Source organism: Asterias amurensis, chromosome 10, assembly GCF_032118995.1.
Source record: "Asterias amurensis chromosome 10, ASM3211899v1".
Taxonomy (NCBI): Eukaryota; Metazoa; Echinodermata; class Asteroidea; order Forcipulatida; family Asteriidae; genus Asterias; species Asterias amurensis.
The window spans coordinates 19,633,256-19,658,383 of NC_092657.1; the positions used below are offsets into that span (position 1 = coordinate 19,633,256).

Sequence of the window (25,128 nt, forward strand, 5' to 3'; positions counted from 1 at the left end):
ATAAAGAATCGGAATTGGTACTTGTATTTGTAATTGAAAATAAAATTTCGAGTTCATTAAGTCAATCAATTTCACAGTGACAGCTGACCCTGAATAATTGGTTTTTCATCTGCCACTTTTGGTGAATAATCCACTGGAATCTGCTATTTCAGTTTATCTTACACTGGGGCATCTGTCAACACCTCAAAGTGGAATCGCTGACTTTGGCGCCAAATTTAGCATAGGATTGGGAAATAAAAGCTGGTTAGTCCATGAATTCAAGTCTAGAAGATTGCTGTACCTAAACAGTTTTTTGTATGGTAAACAAAACATCTTCACAAATAAAATCAATACCATCCACATCTCCTCAGGATTCTTATAGCATCCAGAGAAAATTTGAAAAAGCATTTGACAATTTGTTTTTCTTCATTTTGTGACCCGCTCTGTGAAAATGAGTCAGATGTAGGCAATTTCAAGAATTGAGTTATATGCATGGCTGGAAAGAACACACCAGCAGCAGTAATTTGGTATAAGTCTTTGGGGTGTGTCGCGTTGCTGACTTACTCCCGTTTGAAATTAGCCACTACACCTTTTTTTGTGAAAAACGAATTACTTGTAAAATGATATTTTAAACTACCATTGTGTGCAAAAGGATACAAATTAGACATAAGTATGATCACAAAATTGTTGTATTCATAGCGTTATTGCCTAAAAGTAAGTGTTAACCATGCAACTAAAGATCTTAAAAGGGGAAAAAAGTGGGTCACATTTATTGGTAAACTCATTTATTATGCGAAAAACCCCATTATGGACTGCAATGACCCAGCCACGGTTCCACGTTCTCAAGGCTTAGTTGTTGAGTTTATACTTGCCGTATTTTCATGCTGCATTTCTTCAGGGTGATATATCTTCCATTCCACTTGACCCATTGTATTCCTCCAGTAGACACCACACGCTGTTGATAGTACTTAGCATTGAGATGAGAATAAAAACAGCTTTTAAACCACCAGGCACCTTCAAGATGCTCGGCACAGTTTGGATCCCACGCATCATTGTCTTGGTCCTTCGTTGTGAATGGATAGCCATTATGACCTGACATTGAATCACCTGCTGTACTCTGAGCATCATATGAACCGACCTGAAGAGTGTACTTGTCATCTGTAACAGCAAACTCACCATAAGAAGCCCAAGCTGTGTTGGACTCCCAATCTTCCATATCTACTCTGAGCTCCCATTGACCTGACCCAGTGAGGTCACGCAGGATATTATTCCCCAACCAGAACTCATTCTGCAGATCACCAAACCCAGATTGGTATTCAGTCCAGGAACGGTAAAAGTCAACAGAGCCATTTTGTCTCCTCTGGAATACGATCCAGCCTCCTCCGTCTGTTTCCATATCACAGTAGACCTGTAGCCCATCAGTCAGACTTGTAGGAAAGATGGTGTATATACCATTGCTGTGGTAACCAGCGTGATACAACTCCAAGCAACTCCTGTTTCTTAAAGTGCGATGCGCAAACGAAAAAGTGTCAAAGTTGTCATCATAGTAGGCACTTCCTTGAATCTGAACAAATTCGTCGGGGCTGTGAGCTCTGCTGGCATTACTAAACATACAAACACGGTCATCTATTCGGTAGTTGAATGATGCACACTGTGGATCCATAGAGCACTCTCGACCTCAAATCACAGGAGAAGAACTATTCTTCCACTGAAACACATGATTCAGTAAGGCACGGTTTTTAACCAAGTAGAACGTTTCAACGAACCTTTGGTTTTCACCCTGGCAGGTTTCCACATGCATGAAAATTAGAAACGGGACTGTGATCGTTACTTCCATGATGAATGTTCAGAGAGAAAATGTTGTGGTTTTACTTCCCCGGCCTTAATTGTCTTTGGAAAGTTGTCCTGGCACTGACAGATCTGAACACAAAATTTGGTCGCAGTCAATTTTAACGCAGTGAGCTCAATCCATTGACGTCATCGTATCCACAGCAATGAGGTATGAACACACCACCAAGCCAAAAGCTTACGGACAAACGCTAGCACCACGTGGCTAGACTTGTGGACAAGTCGTTGAATGTCTGTCGCGGTGATAGCGTTCGACTCTCCCCGCGATTCCCGTGGTATTCTACTACTGCTGTCACGACTACAACAGTCGAAGTCGGCAACCAGCCAGCAGTTCGCGCGAGAGCAGTGATCTCGACAAAGCACCGTCACAACTCAACTCTCTCACCGCGTGGGACACAAGTCTACCTGTGGCAGGTTTTGATTGGCTGCACTTTCCCTGCATCAGGATTATTGAGCGACGTGGGCAATATTCCTTACGACTAAACAAATTGTTGTTTTTGGAAAACCTTGGCAATAACATTTCTATAATTTTGTTGTACATCATTAGGCAGAGAACATCATAATGGTCATTCATTCATGTTGAGATGGTCGTTTGGACCAAACAATCAAAACTAACGACACCTCGGGTAAGCGATCGATGTGTACCTGCAGTGTATAGGCTACATAATGAACTTCCTTAACAAAATCAGAAACTTTGATTTTACCTGCAGCCCTAATGACAAGAAAAAGGCTGTGTGCACTCCATTAAGTTTACCCACATTTTTTGTTGAACTCTAGAGCCAAAAACCCCTCATCGTCATCATGACGACCGTTTCGTACAAAATCTTTATGCCCCTCATTTGGCTCTTCAAAGAGAGTGGTGGTTATTTCACTCTTTTGAAGGGGTTTTACTCCAGGACAGAGTAAAAAATCACTCAAAAAGATGCAAACTTCAATCTAAAAGAGTGGGAGACCACTCGAAAAGGAATTGTCCCTCATCATGGTTTTTTCAAATGGTGAGTTTTCACTTTTTTGCATTTAGAAAGTAAGGGCTATGTCACACGAGGCAAAAATACAGGCAACCAGGGCCAATTTCATAGAGCTGCTAAAGCAAAAAATTTGCTTAAGCAAGAAAATATCTTGCTTATGTTTACTTAGCATAACAATTGAGTGGAGTCTTGGCCGGTAATCTGATTTATAAGCAAGGACATATCTGCTTCAGCAAAGTTTTGTTCTTAAGCAGCTCTATGAAATTGGGCCCAGGTCCAGGCAATCTCCGAAAACAAAAGACATTCACATTTCAATCTTCACCCATTTTGCTTGGGAGTCACAAGACAATGTTCAAAAAGTTGTCTGTGTGCTACCAAAGTAGTCCTTTAGCATGCACTGCAGTTGGTTGCCTCCAAATTGCCTGTAAATATTGCCTCATGTGACAAGGACTTAAGGGGAAGGTACACGTTTGGTAATTACTCAAAACAAACTCTATCATACAAACTTACTTGGTAACGAGTAATGGAGAGCTGTTGATAGTACAAAACATTGTGAGAAACGGTTCCTTCTGAAGTAGCGCAGATTTTGAGGAAGAGTTAATTTTCTACCCGAATAATAAAAGACTTCTAGCTATAGAAGTATTTTATTCCTATCTGAAGGCACACAAGGTTCAACAAGGGTGTTTTTTCTTTTATCATCTTCTCGCAACTTCGATGGCCAATAATTAAGCTCAAATTTCCACAGGCTTGCTACTTTATGCTTATGTTGGGATACACCAAGTGAGAAGACAAATTGACAAATTGACAAATTGACAATACCAAACGTGTAATAATAACAAGTTCTTATATAGCGCATTTCACAATAAACCGTATCAATGCGCTTTACATTAGTCCCCTGGTCATTGGGCCAATAAACATCCCTTTAATCTTTCTCAGCTCCCATTAGGGAGTATACAGCCCCGAGCTGCCGTGGCGCTCCGAAAGCTTTTCATTCACAATATCAACCTCTACCCTCGCAGGTACCCATTTATACCCCTGGGTGAAGAGAAGCAATTATAGTAAAGTATCTTGCTCAAGGACACAAGTGTCACGACCGGGATTCGAACCCACACTCCGGTGAATTAGCACCAGAACTTGAATTCGATGCTCTTAACCACTCGGCCATGACACTCTTTTACCTTCCCTTTAAGACAATGTTTGGAAAAAAAGACTAGTGTGCCCCACCAAAATGGTTCTGTAGCATGCACTGCAGTTGGTTGCCTCCAAATTGCCTGTAAAAGTTGTCTCGTGTGACATCCCCCCTGGGTGCGTTCGTTTAGCTTCCCTGGGTCGACCCCGCGGTGCTCACTTGGGTGAGCCCCTTACTATGGCTAATCGAACGATCACAAGCGCCCTCTGGTGGTGACGGCATGCACATCAGGTCACCCCCAAGTGACCCACTCCAACAAGCAGGGCACTGGGGGATGACCCAGGTGAGCCCCGTCAAAACTGTTTGAACGCACCAGGGCTGACCGGGGTCGACCCAGGGGAGCTAAACGAACGCACCCTATATAAGGATGATTTGGGGGATCCGTACCAAACGACCTCATGATACAGTGATCACCAACACATCATTATTTTTCTGTTTAACTCAAACCAGCATTCTTTTTTGGTTTTCAATATTGTTGTCATTATTTTGCTCACCTGTCTCTTTAGGGGGCGGGGCGTATTTATAGCCTGTCCAGTGTCCAGTTCAATGCATGCCCTAACTACCCTTGAGTTTGAATTACTTGCCGTACGTTGAGGGCGTATTGGTCCCTACACGTAGTTCGGAGGAGCCATGTATTCCAGTCCCTAAAATGAGTTGATGGTTACACCACTGGGCCCAATTTCATAGAGCTCACTAAGCACAAAAAAAAATTGCTTAGCATGGCATTTCTACCTCGATAAAAACAAGATTACTGACCAGATTTCCACGTGATTTTCGGGATGAGCAAACAATTCAGCTGAATACAAGTTATAACAAGAAATCCCAACAAATGGGAATTTGGTTGGTAATCCTGTTTTTATCAAGGAAGAAATTTCAGGCTGAGCAAATTTTCGTGCTTAGCAGCTCTATGAAATTGGGCCCAGGCATGGTAGACCAGAGGGTATATAACTTCGGTGGGTCATAGGCCAACAGAATAAAATAATTGTCACTGATTTATCCACAAACACGCAGGACTTGAAGTCACAGAATCGTCATAAGGTCACAGTGACCCGCTTAATTATTACCCCTTCCCTCCTTGCACTGTTTTAATTTATCTCCAGATTTCAATCAGTCAAACTTGAAACAGCCGTAGAGTGGTAAGCATCGGTTCCCATTGACAATGACCTATGACCTAGACAGAAGAGCGCTGCATCAATTTGAGGCCGTGTCCGAAACGACGACTTCGGCTACAGCTACGTCTAGATCAGCGCGTCTACCAGTGTTGAAGAATAGCAGACGCGCGCGATCTAGCCGTAGCTGTAGCCGAAGTCGCCGTTTCGGACACGGCCTTAGACTGCGTCCAATTTACGTTGGTCGTCAACGACCGTCATTGCTAGTGGCCATGCTAAGAGTGAATTAAAATAACATTTTAAGTGTTATGTTTGGAAGTGACCTCAACGTACAACTCATTTAGCCAATGCTGCTCTGTCGACTAATAAATGTTGTGGAAGTGTTGACGGTGTTTTGACGTTACCTTTCAAAAAGAAAGATTCGTTAATGGTGCATTGACGGTAAACAAAAAAATACAATTATTATTAGGCATTAAGGCGAAGAATACTGAACGACTTACGTTGACGCTCATTGACAAAATAATAACTGTTTGTTCGTTCCATACCTTAATTTCAGGCCAATTTTTGTTTATGGGTGAATTCTTGAAATTGGACAATCACACAACAACAAAAGTAACGCCATTCGAATTCTATAATTGTTGATGATTGCATTGTCCCGTATTGACCTGTTGACCAAGTCAATCTGGGTGTGAAGTACGTGAAGTACGTGAAGTAGGGACGTCAATCGAGAAATGAAGGTAGGAAAATTGTGATTTTGGGAGGTTTCATTCTGTGCATGTCTGCTCTAAAATCATGAAATAAAAAAGGATCTGGAGGAAAACTAACTCACTGTTTCTGAAGAAACTAACTGGATTCGGGTACTTTTCAAAATGTCCACAGATTTGTTTACATTATTTAAACGTACAGTGCATGATAGTGGAAAGCGTCCCTTCATTCATTCAATCTAACTGAGGTTGTGTAGTTTTAGAGAAATGAGTAAAAAACAAGTCACAAATTTAAAATTATTTTAGCATGTAAAATCCCATTAACCAGTTATGATATTACCAAAACCATAACAACTGGTTAAGTTTTTACATGGTTAAACGGAGACAACAATTTTTTGTTTTACTCATTTCCCAAAAACTACAACACCTCGGTAAGTAAATTTTCAAGGGAAGCTTTCTTATATCATTATTATCTTCAAACTGAGTACGTAAGTTTAATATTAATATTAATAAAAAAATATAGCACAAGTTTTGAAAAGAATGATAGGCAGGCGCACGCGATCTAGCTTGAGTTACTTAGCTCAACTAGCTGAAGTCGTTGTGTCAGACACAGCCTTTTTCTCATCATGTTAGTCTGGTCTCGTACACAAAAATGAAATACAATAATAATAATAATAAAGGAAACTTGAAATGCGCCATGTCTGTCACAGGTGACATTCCTGGCGCAGGAACCCCAACAAAGCTAACAACTGAAGGAACTAATTAAACAAAATAAACAGAAGGAGAAGCAGCTTGTGTGAAGAGGTGGGTCTTGAGTTGGTTCTTGAAAGTGTTGAAGGAAGTTTCCTTTCTGGGTTTGATAAATAAATAGTACATCGTGTCAGAAGTTATGAAAAGCGTTGGTTCTAGAGGTAGGGATTCAAAGGGTGAGTGGGTTGTGGTTTCTAGTGGTGATAGGACAGCTGTGGGGTCTCTTACATGTAGGTTGAAGTTCAGTCGTTCTTCAGTAAGTTGTATTAAATTTATCACACAGAATTATGACGTCATCCTCTCTTTTTCCAAGGCTGCATGCATCTGGTAAACACCATGTGCATGGTGTGAATCATGTTGGCACACTCAAAAGACTTGCACTCTATGTATAACAGAATTCAAAATTTACTTATTTATTTTTTCATTTCAGATTCAGCATGTGATTTACACACATTTTTGTCAAAGATTGCTAGGAAAACCATGCTATTAACATCATCACGAGTTCTTAGAGCCAATTGAAGGTGATCAGCAATGCAGGAGGTCCCAGTGCGTGTTGCTGTTAGGGTGAGTATGATTAGGGATTGTATCGTCATGTCAATGCGAAAAATCATTGTTGTCTAGAATTGCACTTAGTTTAAAATTGTTAAAATTATTTTGCATTCATACGTAAATACCCCAGACAGTTTACTCTACTCCTATTGGTGCAGAGCGCGTCACGTAGGTGTGCATAAACCTTTTGTTAATGACCGGTAAAAAGTGTTAATTCATGAGCGTGACACGCGACCTTGCACCTGTATATAAGACAGTGGAGGGCTCTACCATTTCATAGCTGGAGGGGTTTTGTGTTGAAAGAAATCATTTAACAAATAATTTTTTCATTTATTTTACCTTTTTGACCAAAAAGTGATGATGTTTTGGACCGAAAAGGTATTTATGAATGGGAATCAAAGTGTGTTGAATCGGTTTTCAACTACATGTAGTGGTTTAAACCCGCCGAGGCCTGGTTCTTGATAATTTACCTCGACTTCATATCTACCAGCAAACATACTACATACCTAATGAAAAGTTACCCACTAGTAACCAATTTCAAGCCCTGCTACCTTAAACTTTGATGTTGTCATTTTGACTCTTAGGTGCGACCCTTCCTGCCCCAGGAGAAACTACATCATCATGAATCCTGTGTTCGTGTCATCCCCAACACTAATCAAGTCATTGTGGGAAGGGACCGGGCTTTCACATTCGACCATGTTCTTCCGTCCAAGATTAACCAGGTAGGCCTACACATGTAGGAAGTTTCAGATTGTAAAGATCTCGGACCAAGTTTAAAGTATTGTACATGTCCAAGCACTTGAGCACATCGTGATCAAGTTCTGGTATTTATGTCATCGCGGTGTGGGTTCAAATCCTGGTCATGAAAAACGTGTCTTTGCGCAATATTACTTTTGGTAATTATTAGCATAAAACCTTACTTTGTAATGAGTAATGGAGAGAGGTTGATAGTATAGAAAAATTGTGAGAAACGCTTCCCCTGGAGTGACGTTGTTTTCGAGAAAGAAGTAATTTTCCACAAATTTGATTTTGAGACGTTAAGTTTAGAATTTGAGACCTCATAATCGGAGACCTCATAATCAATTTAGAGTTTGAGGTCTCGAAATCAAGCATCTGAAAGCACCCAACTTCGTGTGACCAGGGTGTTTTTTCTTTCATTATTATCTCGCAACTTCGATGACAATTGAGCTCAAATTTTCACAGGTTTGTTATTTTATGCATATATGTTGAGATACACCAAGTGAGAAGACATGTTTTTGACAATTACCAATAGTGTCCGAGTCTTTAAACAGGTTGATACTGTGTTGATTATAGGTTGGTAAAATTTGGACTAACACGGCAGCTCGGGGGCTGTACTCCCATGGTGTGTAGTTGAGAAAGATTGTGTGAATGCCATAGCTCTATAATGGCCTTGCTCATTGCATAAAGCTGATCAATTTTGAGTTTTTGTGCGATTTCCCTGTTTAAGAGTCCCTGCCTGTAAGAATGTACCAAATAAGTACCAAAGGTTCAGGTGCGCGTAACATGACGCGCCAACGAGATCCCAAATTTTTTGTTTTACTTTTGTTATAAGCCCACCTGGAGGTTTCAAAAAATGTTTTACTTTTGTTGGGATGAGCTTGGCGCACATTTTTGTGTTTACAGGGAATGTACTATTCGTTGCACGAAGGCTTTTAGGCCGAAACTTTGATAACTGATAACTCCCAAACCGAAAGCGTCAGCAAACTAATATTTTGGATTTATTCGTTTGGTATGATAATGTATCACTTTAATTTTTTAGAAGAAGATCTGAGAACCCATGAATCACCATTTGGTACATTCTTACCACTTACAGGCAGGGACTCTTAAGTGCTGCTCATGTTAAGCACAGTAAAAGTCATGCTAACTTTCGGATGGTTACTGTATAGAAAATGAGGACAATTAGGAAAAGGTACTAAGCACATAAGACCAGGTAACCTGTTTCCATGGTGTCTACTATGCATGTCTGCAATAACTTTCAAGCGAATGATTTTTTAACAACGTTTGGTCACATTTTTAACTTATTTTGCAAACGTACTTTTACAGTGCTTGCGACAATATATAGTACATACAATGTTTCAAAAAGTTGTAAAGTATTTGTCTAACTTAAGTGAATTGTGAAACTAGATAGTCATCCTGTTTACACAAAAAAGATTAAAAGGTACAGGATTCCCAGCTGTGTTTCCAGATAACAACTCACTTTAGTTTGTAAGGAATCAATAGTTGAGGGTTGATACGCAACGAATCTAAAGTTGAGCATTGATTCTTAAGAATAATCCACACTTTTAACAAAAGAGTGACGCCACAGAAATAGTGTACATATATGTAGTTTGCTCAGCTTTGTTTTTAAACTGCTCTAGAATTATAAGGGTCGTGGGTTCGAATCCCACCCGAGTAACATGGCTGTGATATTTTTCACAGGACTCGGGAAAGTACTGAGCATACAGTTATGATTCAAGGTAGGTATCCCAAAAAAAAATGCGAGTAGAACAAGTGAGAACGAGTTTTAACGAGCGCACTCGTTATTACCCTTTAACACCTGGTCCTGCACGTAATCGCTCGAAACCGCATCGGTGTATTGGTAAAAATCAAAACTAATGTTCTTTATCCCCAACAAACATGAACAGGTAACTTAGTTACCTGTTCATGTTTGTTGTGTTGTCATTTAGCCTTCGAGAAAGACTCTGCTAGGGTCGAAACGTCAGGCCATTAACTATTTTTTGCATTTATACTCTCGTTCCATTTGGTTGATAAGTTATTCTATTTTCTCATTCTTTATCCCCGATGAAAATTTAACATCTCTTATTTAAGCTTTGTTTTTGTTTTTTTCCGCCTGGTACCCGCACAGGAGGAGGTGTATAAAGTATGTGTCAGTGGACTTGTTACCAGTTTCTTTGAAGGCTACAATGCTACCGTGTTTGCCTATGGACAGACTGTAAGTTGAAAATTTTGAATGGGTTTTGAAATTTGTTTCAGCAGAACCATATAAGAATTAGAGGGCGCACTGGTGATGCTTCTTGCACAAACACGACGGACTGAAGGAGACACGCATGCCATTCTGCACGCGCGTTGAATATGAAGATCATGTTGAAGTTTGTGTTTATTGAACACTGACGCAATGCTGTTTTGTCAACTTACAAAGTGGCCGCTCAAACACACGCTAAGCAATGCCTGTTTGTTCGACTTAGAAAATGGCCCCCTACGCGCATGCCAGGGCGCGTATATAGGCCATTGCGCCCTCTAGTTCTTTTATATAACTCTATGAGCAGAACCAAGATGAGGTGTGATTTATAAAGATGTTTAAATTTTAACCCTTTGTAGACCATTTGTTTTTCTATAATCATCGCCATACACATGGCATACGCCCATATAATCCTGCCATGTGTTCAAGTTTTGGGCACAATATTTTCTTGTACTTGTAAGTAAAAAAAAAAATTAAAAAAAATAGAACAGACATTTTATTTTGTTTTAGAAACATTGATCCAATTTCATTTTGCAAAGGGCACTGCCATTTGAAACTCTTAAAGTGAATGAAGGGGCACCAAGACCAAAACCAGGGTCAACAGAGGCCATTGCCCCCTAGGCCCGGAACCTTTGCATTGATGCATACAGGTATTTCAGATTTGTGGTGTGTCGTGGCCAAGCGGATAAGAACACCAGACTCAAGCTCTGGTGTTTCTGATCAGCAGAGTGTGGGTTCGAGTCCCAATCGCAACACATGTGTCCTTAAGCAAGACACTTGCATTGTAACCATGATGCTTCATCCTTCAGATGGAACGTAAAGCCGTTGGTCCAGTGTGTTGTGTAACGCCTGAAAAAAGAACACAGTGCACTTATCGTAAAGAGAAGGGGGTTCGCCCCGGTTTCCCTATAGTGATATTAACATGGTGCGTTAAAGACAGTGGACACTATTGGTAACTGTCAAAGACTAGCCTTCACAGTTAATGTATCTCAACATACACGTATGCATAAAAAAAAAAACTGTGAAAATTTTAGCTTAATCAGTCATCAAAGTTGCGGGATGATAATGAAAGAAAAAAACACCTTTGTCACGTGAAGTTGTGTGCTTTCAGATGCTTGATTTTGAGACCTCGAAATTCCAAACTTGAGGTGTGGAAAAACTTCTTTCTCAAAAACTACCTCACTTCAGAGGGAGCCGTTTCTCACAATGTTTTATACTATCAACCTTTCCCCATTACTTGTAATCAATAGTGCTGGGCGAATAGTGAAATTTTGTTATTCGGATACTGCTGGCCAACTATCCGAAATTAACCGGATATTCGAATAGCTTTTTCGCCGCAAGAGGGCGCTATTTAAAAAAAAAAATCTTTTTTTTTTTTTTTTTTTTGCCGCTAGAGGGCGCTGTTCGTTTGTGAATGAGATCTTATCGGCGGATTGATATTAGTTTTAGACAGTGTCACTCGGTTCATTCATAAAAATGACCGGATCTAATTTAAAGATGGCGATTTGCTTTTTGTTTTGATCGTGATTGACTCTACGTGAAGGAAAACTTTTGTAATCTTTGAACAAATTACGTGTGAAATGTCATTGTTTTAACTCTTCACGGAGGTGAGCATAGTTAAATACATAATTTATGCTGTTTTATGCTGTCTTTTAATAGAACTCTCATAAGAATTCAGACAAAACATTCATATCAGTTGTCGCCCGACGTCCGCGGATATTCGGATATTAAAGAATATCCGGTTACTCGGTTGTAATTACATAATTGTCCGGTTTGTAAATAGGTATTCGCGCCCTATGCGGATATCCAGTTAAGTAAAAAAAGGCATTCGCGGTTACGGATAGGAAAACCTATTCGCCATTAACCGGATATTCGAATAATTCGCCCAGGCCTAGTAATCAAGAAAGGTTTTATGCTGATAATTATTTTTAGTAATTACCAATAGTGTCCACGGCCTTTAAAAGGAATGTATAATATTTCAAAACGTAGCTCCACATATACCGTAACCTTGCAGAAAGAAATACCGAGCGCTTCAATACACCCTTTAGGGGTGTGACGGGCTATATCAGGATGAAGTATTAGTGTTATTATTATGACCTATATAATTGTGTGTGTTTTGTAGGGTTCTGGTAAGACGTACACTGTGGGTGGACACAATGCCACCAACTTGACTGAGGATGAATATGGGATCATACCAAGAGCTATTCAACACATGTTTCATATCATCAAGGTATGTATGTAATAGTAAAATTAGTAGTAATAATAATCATATTTTATATAACGCTTTATCACAGCCTGAAGGGCGTCTCAAAGCGCTTCCAATAATATATATAACCCCAGCCGTCGATTTCACAAAGAGTTAGGACTCGTCTTATTTCGAGTTAGGACGAGTAACTCTTCCTACACTTAGGATTAATCTTAAGGTCTGCATGCTACAGTGCAGGGTTGGGACTCGTCCTAAGTCCTAAGATTAGTCTTAAGTTAGGAAGAGTTTTGTGAAAGCGACGGCTGGTCACTAGACCTTAAATCATTCCTTAAACCTCCCGAGGGAGTGTACAGTTGGTGACTATGAGTTACCAGATTCATGACTAATCATTCACATAAACCATCTCTGCCCTTACAGGCATGACAGGTACAGATTTTACCCCAGGGTGGACAGAAGAAATTATTATTATTAATTATTTATTATTATTATTATTATTATTATTATTATTATTATTATTATTATTATTATTAGTAGTATTATTAGTAGTATTATTAGTAGTATTATTATTATTATTATTATTATTATTATTGTTATTGTTATTGTTATTGTTATTGTTATTGTTATTGTTATTGTTATTGTTATTGTTATTGTTATTGTTATTGTTATTGTTATTGTTATTGTTATTGTTATTGTTATTGTTATTGTTATTGTTATTGTTATTGTTATTGTTATTGTTATTGTTATTGTTATTGTTATTGTTATTGTTATTGTTATTGTTATTGTTATTGTTATTGTATTGTTATTGTTATTGTTATTGTTATTGTTATTGTTATTGTTATTGTTATTGTTATTGTTATTGTTATTGTTATTGTTATTGTTATTGTTATTGTTATTGTTATTGTTATTGTTATTGTTATTGTTATTGTTATTGTTATTGTTATTGTTATTGTTATTGTTATTGTTATTGTTATTGTTATTGTTATTGTTATTGTTATTGTTATTGTTATTGTTATTGTTATTGTTATTGTTATTGTTATTGTTATTGTTATTGTTATTGTTATTGTTATTGTTATTGTTATTGTTATTGTTATTGTTATTGTTATTGTTATTGTTATTGTTATTGTTATTGTTATTGTTATTGTTATTGTTATTGTTATTGTTATTGTTATTGTTATTGTTATTGTTATTGTTATTGTTATTGTTATTGTTATTGTTATTGTTATTGTTATTGTTATTATTATTGTTATTGTTATTGTTATTACTATTATTATTATTACTATTATTATTATTATTATTACTATTATTATTATTACTATTATTATTATTACTATTATTATTACTATTATAAAAGGCTTCAGCTGAAGTCTTTAATTAATTGAAGTTTCACACAGATGCTATCAACAGCTCTCCATTACTACGTAGGTTTTTTTGCTAACATTATTTTATTTTTTGAGTAAAAGTGTCCAGTGCCTTTAAAAATTCAGAATTCATTGTGTTTTGACACAGGAGAACCACAATGTAGACTTCAACCTTCATGTATCGTACATTGAGATCTACAAAGAAGAATTGAAGGACCTACTTGATTTGGAGACTAACAGCAAAGAGATGCACATCAGGGAAGATGAACACGGTAACACAGGTAAGAGAAAACGGCTTGGTTAGGAGACTAAATCAGGGAGGATGAAAACGGCTTGTTTAGGAGGCTAAATTCAGGTGGCTGAAAACTGCTTGTTCAGGAGCCTAATCACGCAGGATGAACACATTACACAGATTAAAGAAAACTGCTTGTTTAGGAGGCTATCTCCAATTGTTGAGCAGAGAGAGAATTTCAACAATATTCTCGCGTCAGTCCAAAAACTTTGTATCTTGATTTCGCAAAAAAAACAACATACTGTGATTTTTTTTTAAACGTTAAAGGAAGTTGTTCATACCAATTTGGCCTAGAAAGACCCAGTCAGCTTAGAGCAGAAAGGACTTTTAAAGGCAGTGGACACTATTGGTAATTACACGTACTCAAAATATTTATTAGCATAAAACTTTTTTTGATTACGAGTAATGGGGAGAGGTTGATAGTATAAAACATTGTGAGAAACCTCCGAAGTGGCGTAGTTTTCGGCAAAGCAGTAATTTTCCACGAATTTGATTTCGAGACCTCAGATTTAGAATTTGAGGTCTCGAAATCAAGCATCTGAAAGCACACAACTTCGTGTGACCATAGTGCTACAAGGTTGTTTTTTCTTTCATTATTACGTATCTCACAACTTTGACGACTGATTGAGCTCAAATTTTCACAGGTTTGTTATTTTATCCATATGTTGGGATACACCAAGTGAGAAGACTAGTCTTTGACAATTACCAAAAGTGTCCAGTGTCTTTAAGACATACATGAACAATGGCTTCTTTCTAGATAACATAAGTCCTTTCTACTATTAGCCGACTGGGTCTCTCTAGGTCTAATATTATGCCTTCCTGTTCCGAGCCAAGAAAATGTCTCGCCTTTCAAGCAAGAAGTAGGGAAAGTACTTCAGAAATAACATGTGACTATTTTGAAGAACTTTTTACAAGTAGGATTTGAAACTTTGCATGGTGGAAAAACGATATAGAAAAGTTTGTGGTAACACCATGTAATGACTATCTCTAATGAGTTTGCGGTAACACCATGTAATGACTATCTCTAATGAGTTTGGGTGGTTCTAAAAGAACCGTTGGTTTCAACTCAGATGTTTCGATCAGTATGTTCTGATCGTCTTCTTTTCTCAAATTTACTTTTCATAATAACCTCTCTGTGGACGCCTTATTAACCTTTATCTCGCTGCCACCATTTTGGTTGTGTTGTCCCCTGTTTCCAATAGCAGAAAATAATGCTAACATTCATTGCGCAAACATGGCACCAGACTATTATTTCTTCCAGCCTCAGTTTGGTTACAATGAGTTGGAATGGAGTAAAATCAAGATGACCACACAGTGATATAGGTCTATTAAAGCCATTATACACTTGCGGAACAGAACAAAAAATAAAAGTTCACAGATTTACAAATAACTTACAGGGTTTACAGATAGTATTGGTGAAAAAATTCTCTTGAAATATTATTCCATGAAATGCTTTACTTTTTGAGAAAACATTAAAACAATATCAATTCTCGATAGAGAGAATTACGGAACAATTTTGAACTCATGTCATGACACGGCGAAACGTGCGAAACCAATTGTGGGTTTTCCCTTTATTTTCTCCCGATTCCGATGACCGATTGAGCCTAAATTTGAACAGGTTTGTTACTTTATAAAAGTTGTAATACACGAAGCGTGGGCCTTTGGACAATACTCTTTAACGAAAGTGTCCAATGGCTTTAACCTCTTTTCATCATCTAAACTTTTTCTCTAGTTGTGATTGGCGCTACAGAGATTACCTGCGACAGCCTTGACGATGTGCTTAACTGTCTGTCCATCGGCTCCACACATCGCCATACCGGCGCCACTAACATGAACGAAGTCTCAAGTCGCTCCCATTCCATCTTCACCATAGCACTACGTAAGTAATTCAAGTTTTATCTGGTTGGGCTCATACAGCTATATATATTGACTAGAGCGCTAACACCCTGTTAAACACGCACTAAGGTTTTGAAGCCACGTGGGGTGGGCGCATCCATAATCATGTACAAACCAATACAAAAGCTATTTGCAAAATAGTGCATTTGTTCTTTTCTATGTGTCATCGTACCAAACAAATGCAGCAAATTTGAATGCACAATCTGCTGATGTGTGTCATGTTTAAATTGAGTGTATTTTTTTTTCGAGCTTACGGTTTTCGTAGCGCGGACGTATGCGAATGGACAGTCGCGTACATTTGCGCGTACGCCAAATGTAAAAAAAAAAATGCTCAATGTGTTTTTCTCCTTAAACTTAAATCGTTCTGTAGTCACGCAACACATCAAACATGTCTGCGCTTAGGGTGGCTTCAAAACGCAGAGCATGTTAGCGCTCTAGTCAATTCCTGTAGCTCTATGGTTGGGCTGCAAACTTCTACTCTGTGGCATGTCGTGGCTGAGCGGATAAGAACACTGGACTCAAGCCCAGGGCCCAGCTTCACTAGAGCTGCTAAGCACTAAAATTTGCTTTGCATGAAATATCTTCCTTGATAAAAACAGGATTACCAACAACATTTCCATTTGATGGATATTGCCTGTTACTGGTATTCAGCTATTGTTGGGTTATCCTGAAAACCACATGGAAATTCGGTTGGAAAAACTTTTTTTTGTTTAACATGTTTAAGGCAAAAATTTCATGCTAAGCAAATTTTTGTGCTTAGCAGCTCTATGAAATTGGGCCCTGGGCCCAGCTTCATAGAGCTGCTAAGCACAACAATTTGCTTAAACATGTTAAAGCATGAAGTTTCGAGAAAAAAAGTAATTTTCCATGAATTGATTTCGAGACATCAGAATTGGATTTTGAGGTCCCGAAATCAAGCATCTGAAAGCACACAACTTTGTGTGACAAGGGTGTCTTTTCTTCCATTATTATCTCGCAACTTCGACGACCGATTGGGCTCAAATTTTCACAGTTTTGTTGTTTTATGCATATGTTGAAATACACCAAGTGACAAGACTGCTCTTTGACAATTACCAAATGTGCCCAGTATAGACACTGGACTGGACATTAGTGGTAATTGTCAAAGACCAGTCTTCTCACTTGGTGTATCCGAAACATGCATAAAATACATGTAACAGACCTGAGAAAATTTGAGCTTGATTGGTCATCGGAGTTGCGAGATAACTATAAAAGAAAAAAACATCATTGTCACACGAAGTTGTGTGCTTTCAGATGCTTGACAGCTTTATTTCGAGACCTCAAATTCTAAATCTGAGGTCTCAAAATCAAATTCGTGGAAAATTACTACTTTCTCGAAAACTACGTCACTTCAGAGGGAGCCATTTCCCACAATGTTTTATACTATCAACCTCTCCCCATTACTCGTTACCAAGTCAAGTAAGTTTTTAAGCTAACAATTATTTTCTTGTCAGATCAACAATGGGAAGATCCACCAGACATTGAAGCAGAGAAAGAAACTGATTTAACGGAGGCTGACCAACCAGGCGTTGGGGTCCACACCATGTCGGCCAAGTTCCACTTTGTGGATCTAGCGGGCTCCGAGAGAGCTCATAAGACTGGAAATGCTGGAGAGAGATTTAAAGGTAGTAAAAAATAAAATATTTATACAGCGCCTTTTCACACCAGAGCGTCCAAAGCGCTTCCAACAAAATTTGTGAAAGACATCAAAAATGTTTGCCTGCCTTTATCCGACAAGCTACTGACACTCATGGCCTGGTACTTGCCAGGTAGATTATGTTCTTTAGAAGTTGTCTTGCTTTATATTCTACTACAGCTTAAATAGTAGTCCCGGCCAATTTTCTCCCTTACACTGGATCGATGACTAGAGCAAGCTAGTCGAATTGTTCAGGGCAATTAGAACTTACTCCGTGGTAGTGAAGTTAATAATGAGAAGTCCCCTCGATCCACTAAAGCTAAAGTAGCAGTCCCGGCCGATTTCCTTCCTTCCGCTCAAAAAGCAGGACCATTCTTTTCACAATTGGGAAGTCTCGCGAGTTCCGAAAATCTACACTGAAGTAGGAGACTATAAAGCAAGTTAAGTTTTCATAAGAACATAATCTAATATACGTAAGCACTAAATAATAACTGTTCATAAATACCCAAGACAGTTTGGCTGTTCCTATTGGTGGAGAGCGCCGGTTTTGAACGGCAGTTTAAGAACTCGTTGCTACCCTTTTATTCCCTTTTAGTAATAACCCTGGACAATATCAAAAATTTTGACTGGCGATATATCTTCGGGTAAATATCGCCAATATGACGATATATCGTGGAGATTTTTCTAAATCGAAAATACCCTTCAGAAGGGGACAACGATATAAATCGTCATATCTAAGCTAGGGCGATATTGATTTATTTTATTCACGATATATCGCCGACAATAAATCGCGATATTCGATATAATCGCGATTAGTTAAATTAGACATCATCAGTCTTCAAACTCCCAGTGAAAGTTGTAGAAGAGACAGTCACAGCATAAAAGAGGTGTTCTAATGACCTATTCTTCTGGTTTTACTCCAAACCTATGGGGTGCAAGATGTCTCAGCTAGAAAATACATCCCGATATTGCGATATATCGATATTTCGATAAAAACCAAATCGATCCGATATCGAAATCAGTTCCAAGTTAGTATCGGGATATTCGATAATATCGTAATATCGCCCAAGCTTAGTCATATCCTCCAGGCTTACTTAGTAATGATTGTTTCCTGTTACAGAATCTGTGTACATTAACAGCGGTCTGCTCTCCTTGGGCAATGTAATCAGCGCCTTGAGTGATCCAAAGAGGAGGGGATCTCACATCCCATATAGAGACTCTAAGATCACTCGCATTCTCAAGGACTCCTTAGGAGGCAATGCCAAGACATGTATGATCAACTGCATCAGTCCATCGGCCGTCAGCTTTGATGAGACGTTGAATTCACTCAAGTATGCCAACAGGGTAAGCTCTTAGGGTTTGATATCAGAGGTTAGAGGAGTTGAGAGGTTTCTGTAGTAAGCTCGGTGTAGGGGGTAGGTGATGTGAAGAGGGGGTAGGTGGTATTAAGATGACCTGTTTGATGACCTCCATCAGTCCATCGGTCGTCAGCTTTGATGAGACGTTGAATTCACTCAAGTATGCCAACAGGGTAAGCTCGTAGGGTTTGATATCAGAGGTTAGAGGAGTTGAGATAGGTTTCTGTAGTGAGCTCGGTGTAGGGGGTAGGTGATGTGAAGAGGGGGTAGGTGGTATTAAGATGACCTGTTTGATGACCTCCATCAGTCTATCGGCTGTCAGCTTTGATGAGATGTTGAATTCACTCAAGTATGCCAACAGGGTAAGCTCGTAGGGTTTGATATCAGAGGTTAGAAGAGTTGAGAGGTTTCTGTTGTGAGCTCGGTGTAGGGGGTAGGTGATGTGAAGAGGGGGTAGGTGGTATTAAGATGACCTGTTTGATGACCTCCATCAGTCTATCGGCCGTCAGCTTTGATGAGACGTTGAATTCACTCAAGTATGCCAACAGGGTAAGCTCTTAGGGTTTGATATCAGAGGTTAGAGGAGTTGAGAGGTTTCTGTTGTGAGCTCGGTGTAGGGGGTAGGTGATGTGAAGAGGGAAGGTGGTATTAAGATGACCTGTTTGATGACCTCCATCCGTCTATCGGCCGTCAGCTTTGATGAGATGTTGAATTCACTCAAGTATGCCAACAGGGTAAGCTCTTAGGGTTTGATATGGATGGTTGGAAGAGTTGAGAGGTTTCTTTAGTAAGGAAGGTGTCGGGCGAACGTGATGTGAAGAGATGTACCGTATTTTCCTGCAGATAAGACGCGTCTTATCTGACTTTTTAGACCCCAAAAACATCGCCGAGCGTCTTATCCGCAGGAAAATACGGTAGGTGGTATAAAGATGACCTGTTTGACGACCTGCATTCACTCAGATATGCAAACAGGGTGAGCACTATATCAAAGGGGTAGGATTTTAGGAATGACTGTTGTAGGCTTAGGGAGTAGGGAGATGGGTCATTGAGAAAGTGTGCTTGAGCACCTAGATGATATGTTGAATTCACTCAAAAATGCCAACAGGGTTAGCCCGTAGTGTTTGATATCCGAGGTTGGAAGAGTTGAGAGGTTTCTGTAGTAAGCTCGGTGTAGGGGCAAGGTGATGTGAAGGGGGAAGGTGGTATTAAGATGACCTGTTCGATGACCTCCATCAGTCCATCGGCCGTCAGCTTTGATGAGATGTTGAATTCACTCAAGTATGCCAACAGGGTAAGCTCGTAGGGTTTGATATCAGAGGTTAGAAGAGTTGAGAGGTTTCTGTTGTGAGCTCGGTGTAGGGGGTAGGTGATGTGAAGAGGGGGTAGGTGGTATTAAGATGACCTGTTTGATGACCTGTATCAGTCCATCGGCCGTCAGCTTTGATGAGACGTTGAATTCACTCAAGTATGCCAACAGGGTAAGCTCGTAGGGTTTGATATCCGAGGTTGGAAGAGTTGAGAGGTTTCTGTAGTAAGCTCGGTGTAGGGGGTAGGTGATGTGAAGGGGGAAGGTGGTATTAAGATGACCTGTTTGATGACCTCCATCCGTCTATCGGCCGTCAGCTTTGATGAGACGTTGAATTCACTCAAGTATGCCAACAGGGTAAGCTCTTAGGGTTTGATATCAGAGGTTAGAAGAGTTGAGAGGTTTCTGTTGTGAGCTCGGTGTAGGGGGTAGGTGATGTGAAGAGGGGGTAGGTGGTATTAAGATGACCTGTTTGATGACCTCCATCAGTCCATCGGCCGTCAGCTTTGATGAGACGTTGAATTCACTCAAGTATGCCAACAGGGTAAGCTCGTAGGGTTTGATATCAGAGGTTAGAAGAGTTGAGAGGTTTCTGTTGTGAGCTCGGTGTAGGGGGAAGGTGATGTGAAGAGGGGGTAGGTGGTATTAAGATGACCTGTTTGATGACCTGTATCAGTCTATCGGCCGTCAGCTTTGATGAGACGTTGAATTCACTCAAGTATGCCAACAGGGTAAGCTCGTAGGGTTTGATATGGATGGTTGGAAGAGTTGAGAGGTTTCTTTAGTAAGGAAGGTGTCGGGCGAACGTGATGTTATATTCAGTACATTTATTTCAATGCTGTCATACAAAACAATAATACAATAGCGTACATTTATGTCAAAATTAAAACAAGCAAATAGTATGAGGTATGATTAGGTACACAATACTTCAACAAAATAAACAAGTAGTATTTAAAGACAACATTTAGGTATAAGGTTAAGCAAAATGCTTTTGTGCCCTAACCTATTGACAGACAAACATGATACCAAGGAACACAAACAAAGACAAAGACAAGGGACAACATGGTCAGACGATAGGTGTAGGCCTACAAACAACACAAAGGCGAGTCATCATTAAATGGACTCGTACTATTAAAGTCATGAATTATAGGGTTATAAGGAATATGCATTTGAGTAGTAGTTTTTGTAGTTTTTTTTCGAAAATACAGGTACATGTAGAGTGATTGCCGATTAAATTGTACATAAATTTCAATTTATGATTTCAATCAATGATGATAAAAATCAGAGAACAAAATAATGCAACAGTATGAAAAAAACTGTGAAGAGATGTAGGTGGTATAAAGATGATCTGTTTGACGACCTGCATTCACTCAAATATGCAAACAGGGTGAGCACTATATCGAAGGGGTAGGATTTGAGGGTTGACTGTTGTAGGCTTAGGGAGTAGGGAGATGGGTCATTGAGAAAGTGTGCTTGAGCACCTAGATGATATGTTGAATTCACTCAAAAATGCCAACAGGGTTAGCTCAAAGTGTCGACACTTGGGTTCAATGGGGAGAAGCGCATAAATGTATGTTCTTTAAAAAAAACAGAACATTTAACTTGGAAGAGTAGGGGTAAACCCCAGTGTTTCTGGTTCACATACATGTAGCAAGCACCCTTACAGCAGGAAATGTTCTTGTTTTCCGACCAGGCGCGTAACATCACCAATAACAACCGTGACATTAACTCATGCCGTCTTGCTATCTCATCACTAAATACTGAAATAGGCGCATAAAGCCCGGTTCATACTTCATGCGAATGCGAATGCGAAGCGAATTTGACGTGAATTTGTCGTCACAACCCTCCTTTCGCAGCGATATTCGCAAGTGAGTTGAGCGGAGGGCAACTGCTGCGAACTTTTCGCTGCGAATTTGTGACGTCAACATTCGTATCGCATTCGCAGGAAGTATGAACCCGGCTTTACATCACCAATAAGCCCATCATCAACCGTGACGTTAACTTAAGAGTATTGCTAACTCATTGCTAAATACTGAAATGTTCTTGTTTTTCCGTTCAGGCGCGTAACATCACCAATAAGCCAATCATCAACCGTGACGTTAACTCATGTCGTATTGCAGCTATGCAGACTGAGATCCAAGAACTTAGAGAGGAGTTACAGAGACATCAGTCAGCAACTCATGTACAAGATGTAAGTAACCAGGGCCCTATTTCATAGAGCTGCTAAGCACAAAAATTTGCTAAGCATGAAATTATCGGATGGAATGGAAAATGCGAGGTGAATGGAATGAAAAATGCACGGTAAATGATGTAGCGTGCACTGGTTCATTTATTTGCGATCACAAGATGAACAATCCTCCAATCAAATGACAAGGATCATGGCTTTGCTTACCGTAAGCACAGAATTGACGCTTAACGGAAGCAGGGAATTATGTGCTTACAGCAAGCGTATTTCACAGGTTAGCGAAGAAATTTGGCTTGTGCGCATGCGCACTCCACGTTACTAGGCACTCTACGCTTTGCAAGGCTAGCGAAGAAATTTGGCGCTGGCATGTAAGTGGGAAATCGTGATCGAAGCGAAGAATTCGGCGGTAAGCAGACCTCTGAAATTGGGCCCCGGCCTGCAATTAACATTGTATGCATAAAATAACAAACCTGTGAAAATGTAGCTCAATCGGTCATTGAACTTGTGAGATAACAATTAAAGAAAAAACACCCCTGTCATACAAAGTTGTGTGCGTTTAGATGGTTGATTTCAAGACCTCAAGTTCTAAATTTGAGGTGTCGAAATCAAATTCGTGGAAAATTACTTCTTTCTTGAAAACTATGGCACTTCAGAGGGAGCCGTTTCTCACAATTTTTTATACTATCAACCTCTCCCCATTACTCGTCACCAAGAAAGGTTTTATGCTAATAATTCTTTTTATTAATTACCAATAGTGTCCACTGCCTTTAAGACAGTAAGACCAAAATGTAACAACTATATATATAGATTCATCTTTGTTTTCATAGCTTTATACATGCATCTGTCTTGTTTATACTGAACTGTTCTTTTTCTGTCAGCAGAGAGGTGCCGACTCCCAGCGAGTTAAAGCATTAGAAAGCAGTATGATAAGGTATTTAAAATTTGGTGCAATGTTTACTGATGCACACCTCCCATTATGTTTAATCTTGGCGATGGGTGTGTTCGATTAGCTGCCCTGTGTCGACCCCGCGGTGCTCATTCGAGTGGGCCCTGACAAGAGCTAATCGAACAATCACTCACCCTCTCATGGTGACGTCATGCACCTCGGGCCAGCCCCAAGTGACCTGTTCCACAAACAGGGCACTTGGGGCTGACCCGGTTGAGCCTCTGGAATGACGTCAAAGCTATTTCAATGTACGTACTGGAGGGCAGATCAGGGTCAACCCGGGAAGCTAATCAAATGCACCCATACTTTATTCTTCATTCATAAATACATACCTCAGACAGTTTCGCTATTCCTATTGGCTGAGAGCGCGCCACGTGGGGGTGTTTAAACCTTTGTTTATGACCAGTAAAAAGTGTTGAAACATGGGCGTGACACGCGAGCTTGCACCTGTTCTTATAAGACAGTTTCTTCATTCCTATTGGTCGAGAGCAATGGCCGGGACAGTTGTCCCACATCACGCGATACGTGCCACGCGCACAGCATTCCCTTATAAGGAGTTGTTTACCCGAGAGCGGCGGAGGGCTTTACCATTTCATAGCTGTGTTGAAAGAAATCATTGAACAATTAAAAATTTTGCATTTATTTTACCTTTTGACCAAAAAGTGTTGATGTTTTTGACCGAAAAGGTATTTACACACATGTGAATGGGAATCAAGTGTGTTGAATCAGTTTTCAACTAGTGGTTTAAACCCGCCGAAGCCTGGTTCTTGATAATTTACCTCGACTTCGTCTCGGTCAAATTCCGTCGAGGTAAATTATCAAGAACCAGGCCTCGTTGGGATTAAACCACTAGTTGAAAACCTTTTCACCACACATTGATTCCCTTATTAAAGCTAAAGAATAAACAATCCTTTTCCTCTGGCAACTCACACCTGTTATCTCTATGTGATTCCTTTTTGAAACATTTATGTGGATCATGCACAAACCGGTTTTGCTGCTGACCGCCCCATGCAGATTAACTGCTCATCCATTAAGTTGAATGACCAAAGTAAGATGAGACTTTTGAGACGCTGGTGGCAGCTGGCTCTGAGCGTGCACCCGCATGCTCAGAATTGTGCACGTAGGTCTGAGCACGCGCACTATTGTGAAAAAGAACCGTCTAAAAGTCTCTCATTGTTAGTGGCACAAACTTATAACAAGTCAGAAGGAGTTAAGTTTCAGGGACACATTGCCTTGGATCAGGCAAGTTGGTTGTTGAAAAGCGTTTGAAATCGTTTGTTATGAAATGCATGGTTAGATAGATAATGTAAAAGTAGAATATAATGATTCACACAAACATCCCTCAAAATTGGTCGTCCGTTTTATGAAGTCAACATTTTGACAAAATGGCGACCGTGTTTGTTCTCAAAGGAAAACTGCACAATTTCGAGGCATGTTTGTGTAGATCATTAAATTCTACTTTTACATTACAATGTATCTATTTAACCATATGCATTTCATAACAAATGGTTTTAAATGTTTTTCAAAGAACAACTCGACCGATCCAAGGCAATGTGTTCCTTTAAATGATGGATTGAAACTTAATCATTCTCTTTGCGTTTTAGATACAAGACAAGCTCAGCCCACTACCAAGCATGCACGGAAGAAGCAATGAAGCTACTGACTAGCCTTCAAGACAGCGATCACCTCAGCGATGATGAACTCACGGCCATCCGTGATTGGATGGATCTAGCTGAGGAAGCTCGGGGGGCTAGTACAACAACAGACGAGACCGCTAAAGGTCATGAGAGAGCAAGGATCACACAGCTAGAGAAGCAGTTGAAGAAGGTTAGTCAAGACAACAACATCATT

The 25,128-nt window shown here is 39.7% G+C and overlaps 1 protein-coding gene and 1 pseudogene across 1 annotated transcript in view; one reads left to right on the forward strand and one right to left on the reverse strand.

Moving 5' to 3' along the window:
• Nucleotides 1-841: 841 nt before the first annotated feature.
• LOC139942787 (microfibril-associated glycoprotein 4 pseudogene) lies at nucleotides 842-1,642 on the reverse strand (annotated as a pseudogene).
• Nucleotides 1,643-5,670: 4,028 nt separating this feature from the next.
• The window catches only part of LOC139942890 (kinesin-like protein KIF27), a 51,917-nt gene continuing 32,459 nt past the window's right edge, over nucleotides 5,671-25,128 (forward strand). Inside the window, exons 1-12 of the mRNA XM_071939697.1 lie at nucleotides 5,671-5,830; nucleotides 6,978-7,111; nucleotides 7,681-7,818; nucleotides 9,963-10,049; nucleotides 12,199-12,306; nucleotides 13,789-13,921; nucleotides 15,665-15,811; nucleotides 17,301-17,471; nucleotides 18,603-18,826; nucleotides 22,206-22,337; nucleotides 23,213-23,262; nucleotides 24,882-25,104. Of these exons, the coding sequence (XP_071795798.1) occupies nucleotides 7,079-7,111; nucleotides 7,681-7,818; nucleotides 9,963-10,049; nucleotides 12,199-12,306; nucleotides 13,789-13,921; nucleotides 15,665-15,811; nucleotides 17,301-17,471; nucleotides 18,603-18,826; nucleotides 22,206-22,337; nucleotides 23,213-23,262; nucleotides 24,882-25,104 (1,446 nt within the window). The 5' untranslated portion in view covers nucleotides 5,671-5,830; nucleotides 6,978-7,078. The remainder of the gene's footprint in view (nucleotides 5,831-6,977; nucleotides 7,112-7,680; nucleotides 7,819-9,962; nucleotides 10,050-12,198; nucleotides 12,307-13,788; nucleotides 13,922-15,664; nucleotides 15,812-17,300; nucleotides 17,472-18,602; nucleotides 18,827-22,205; nucleotides 22,338-23,212; nucleotides 23,263-24,881; nucleotides 25,105-25,128) is intronic.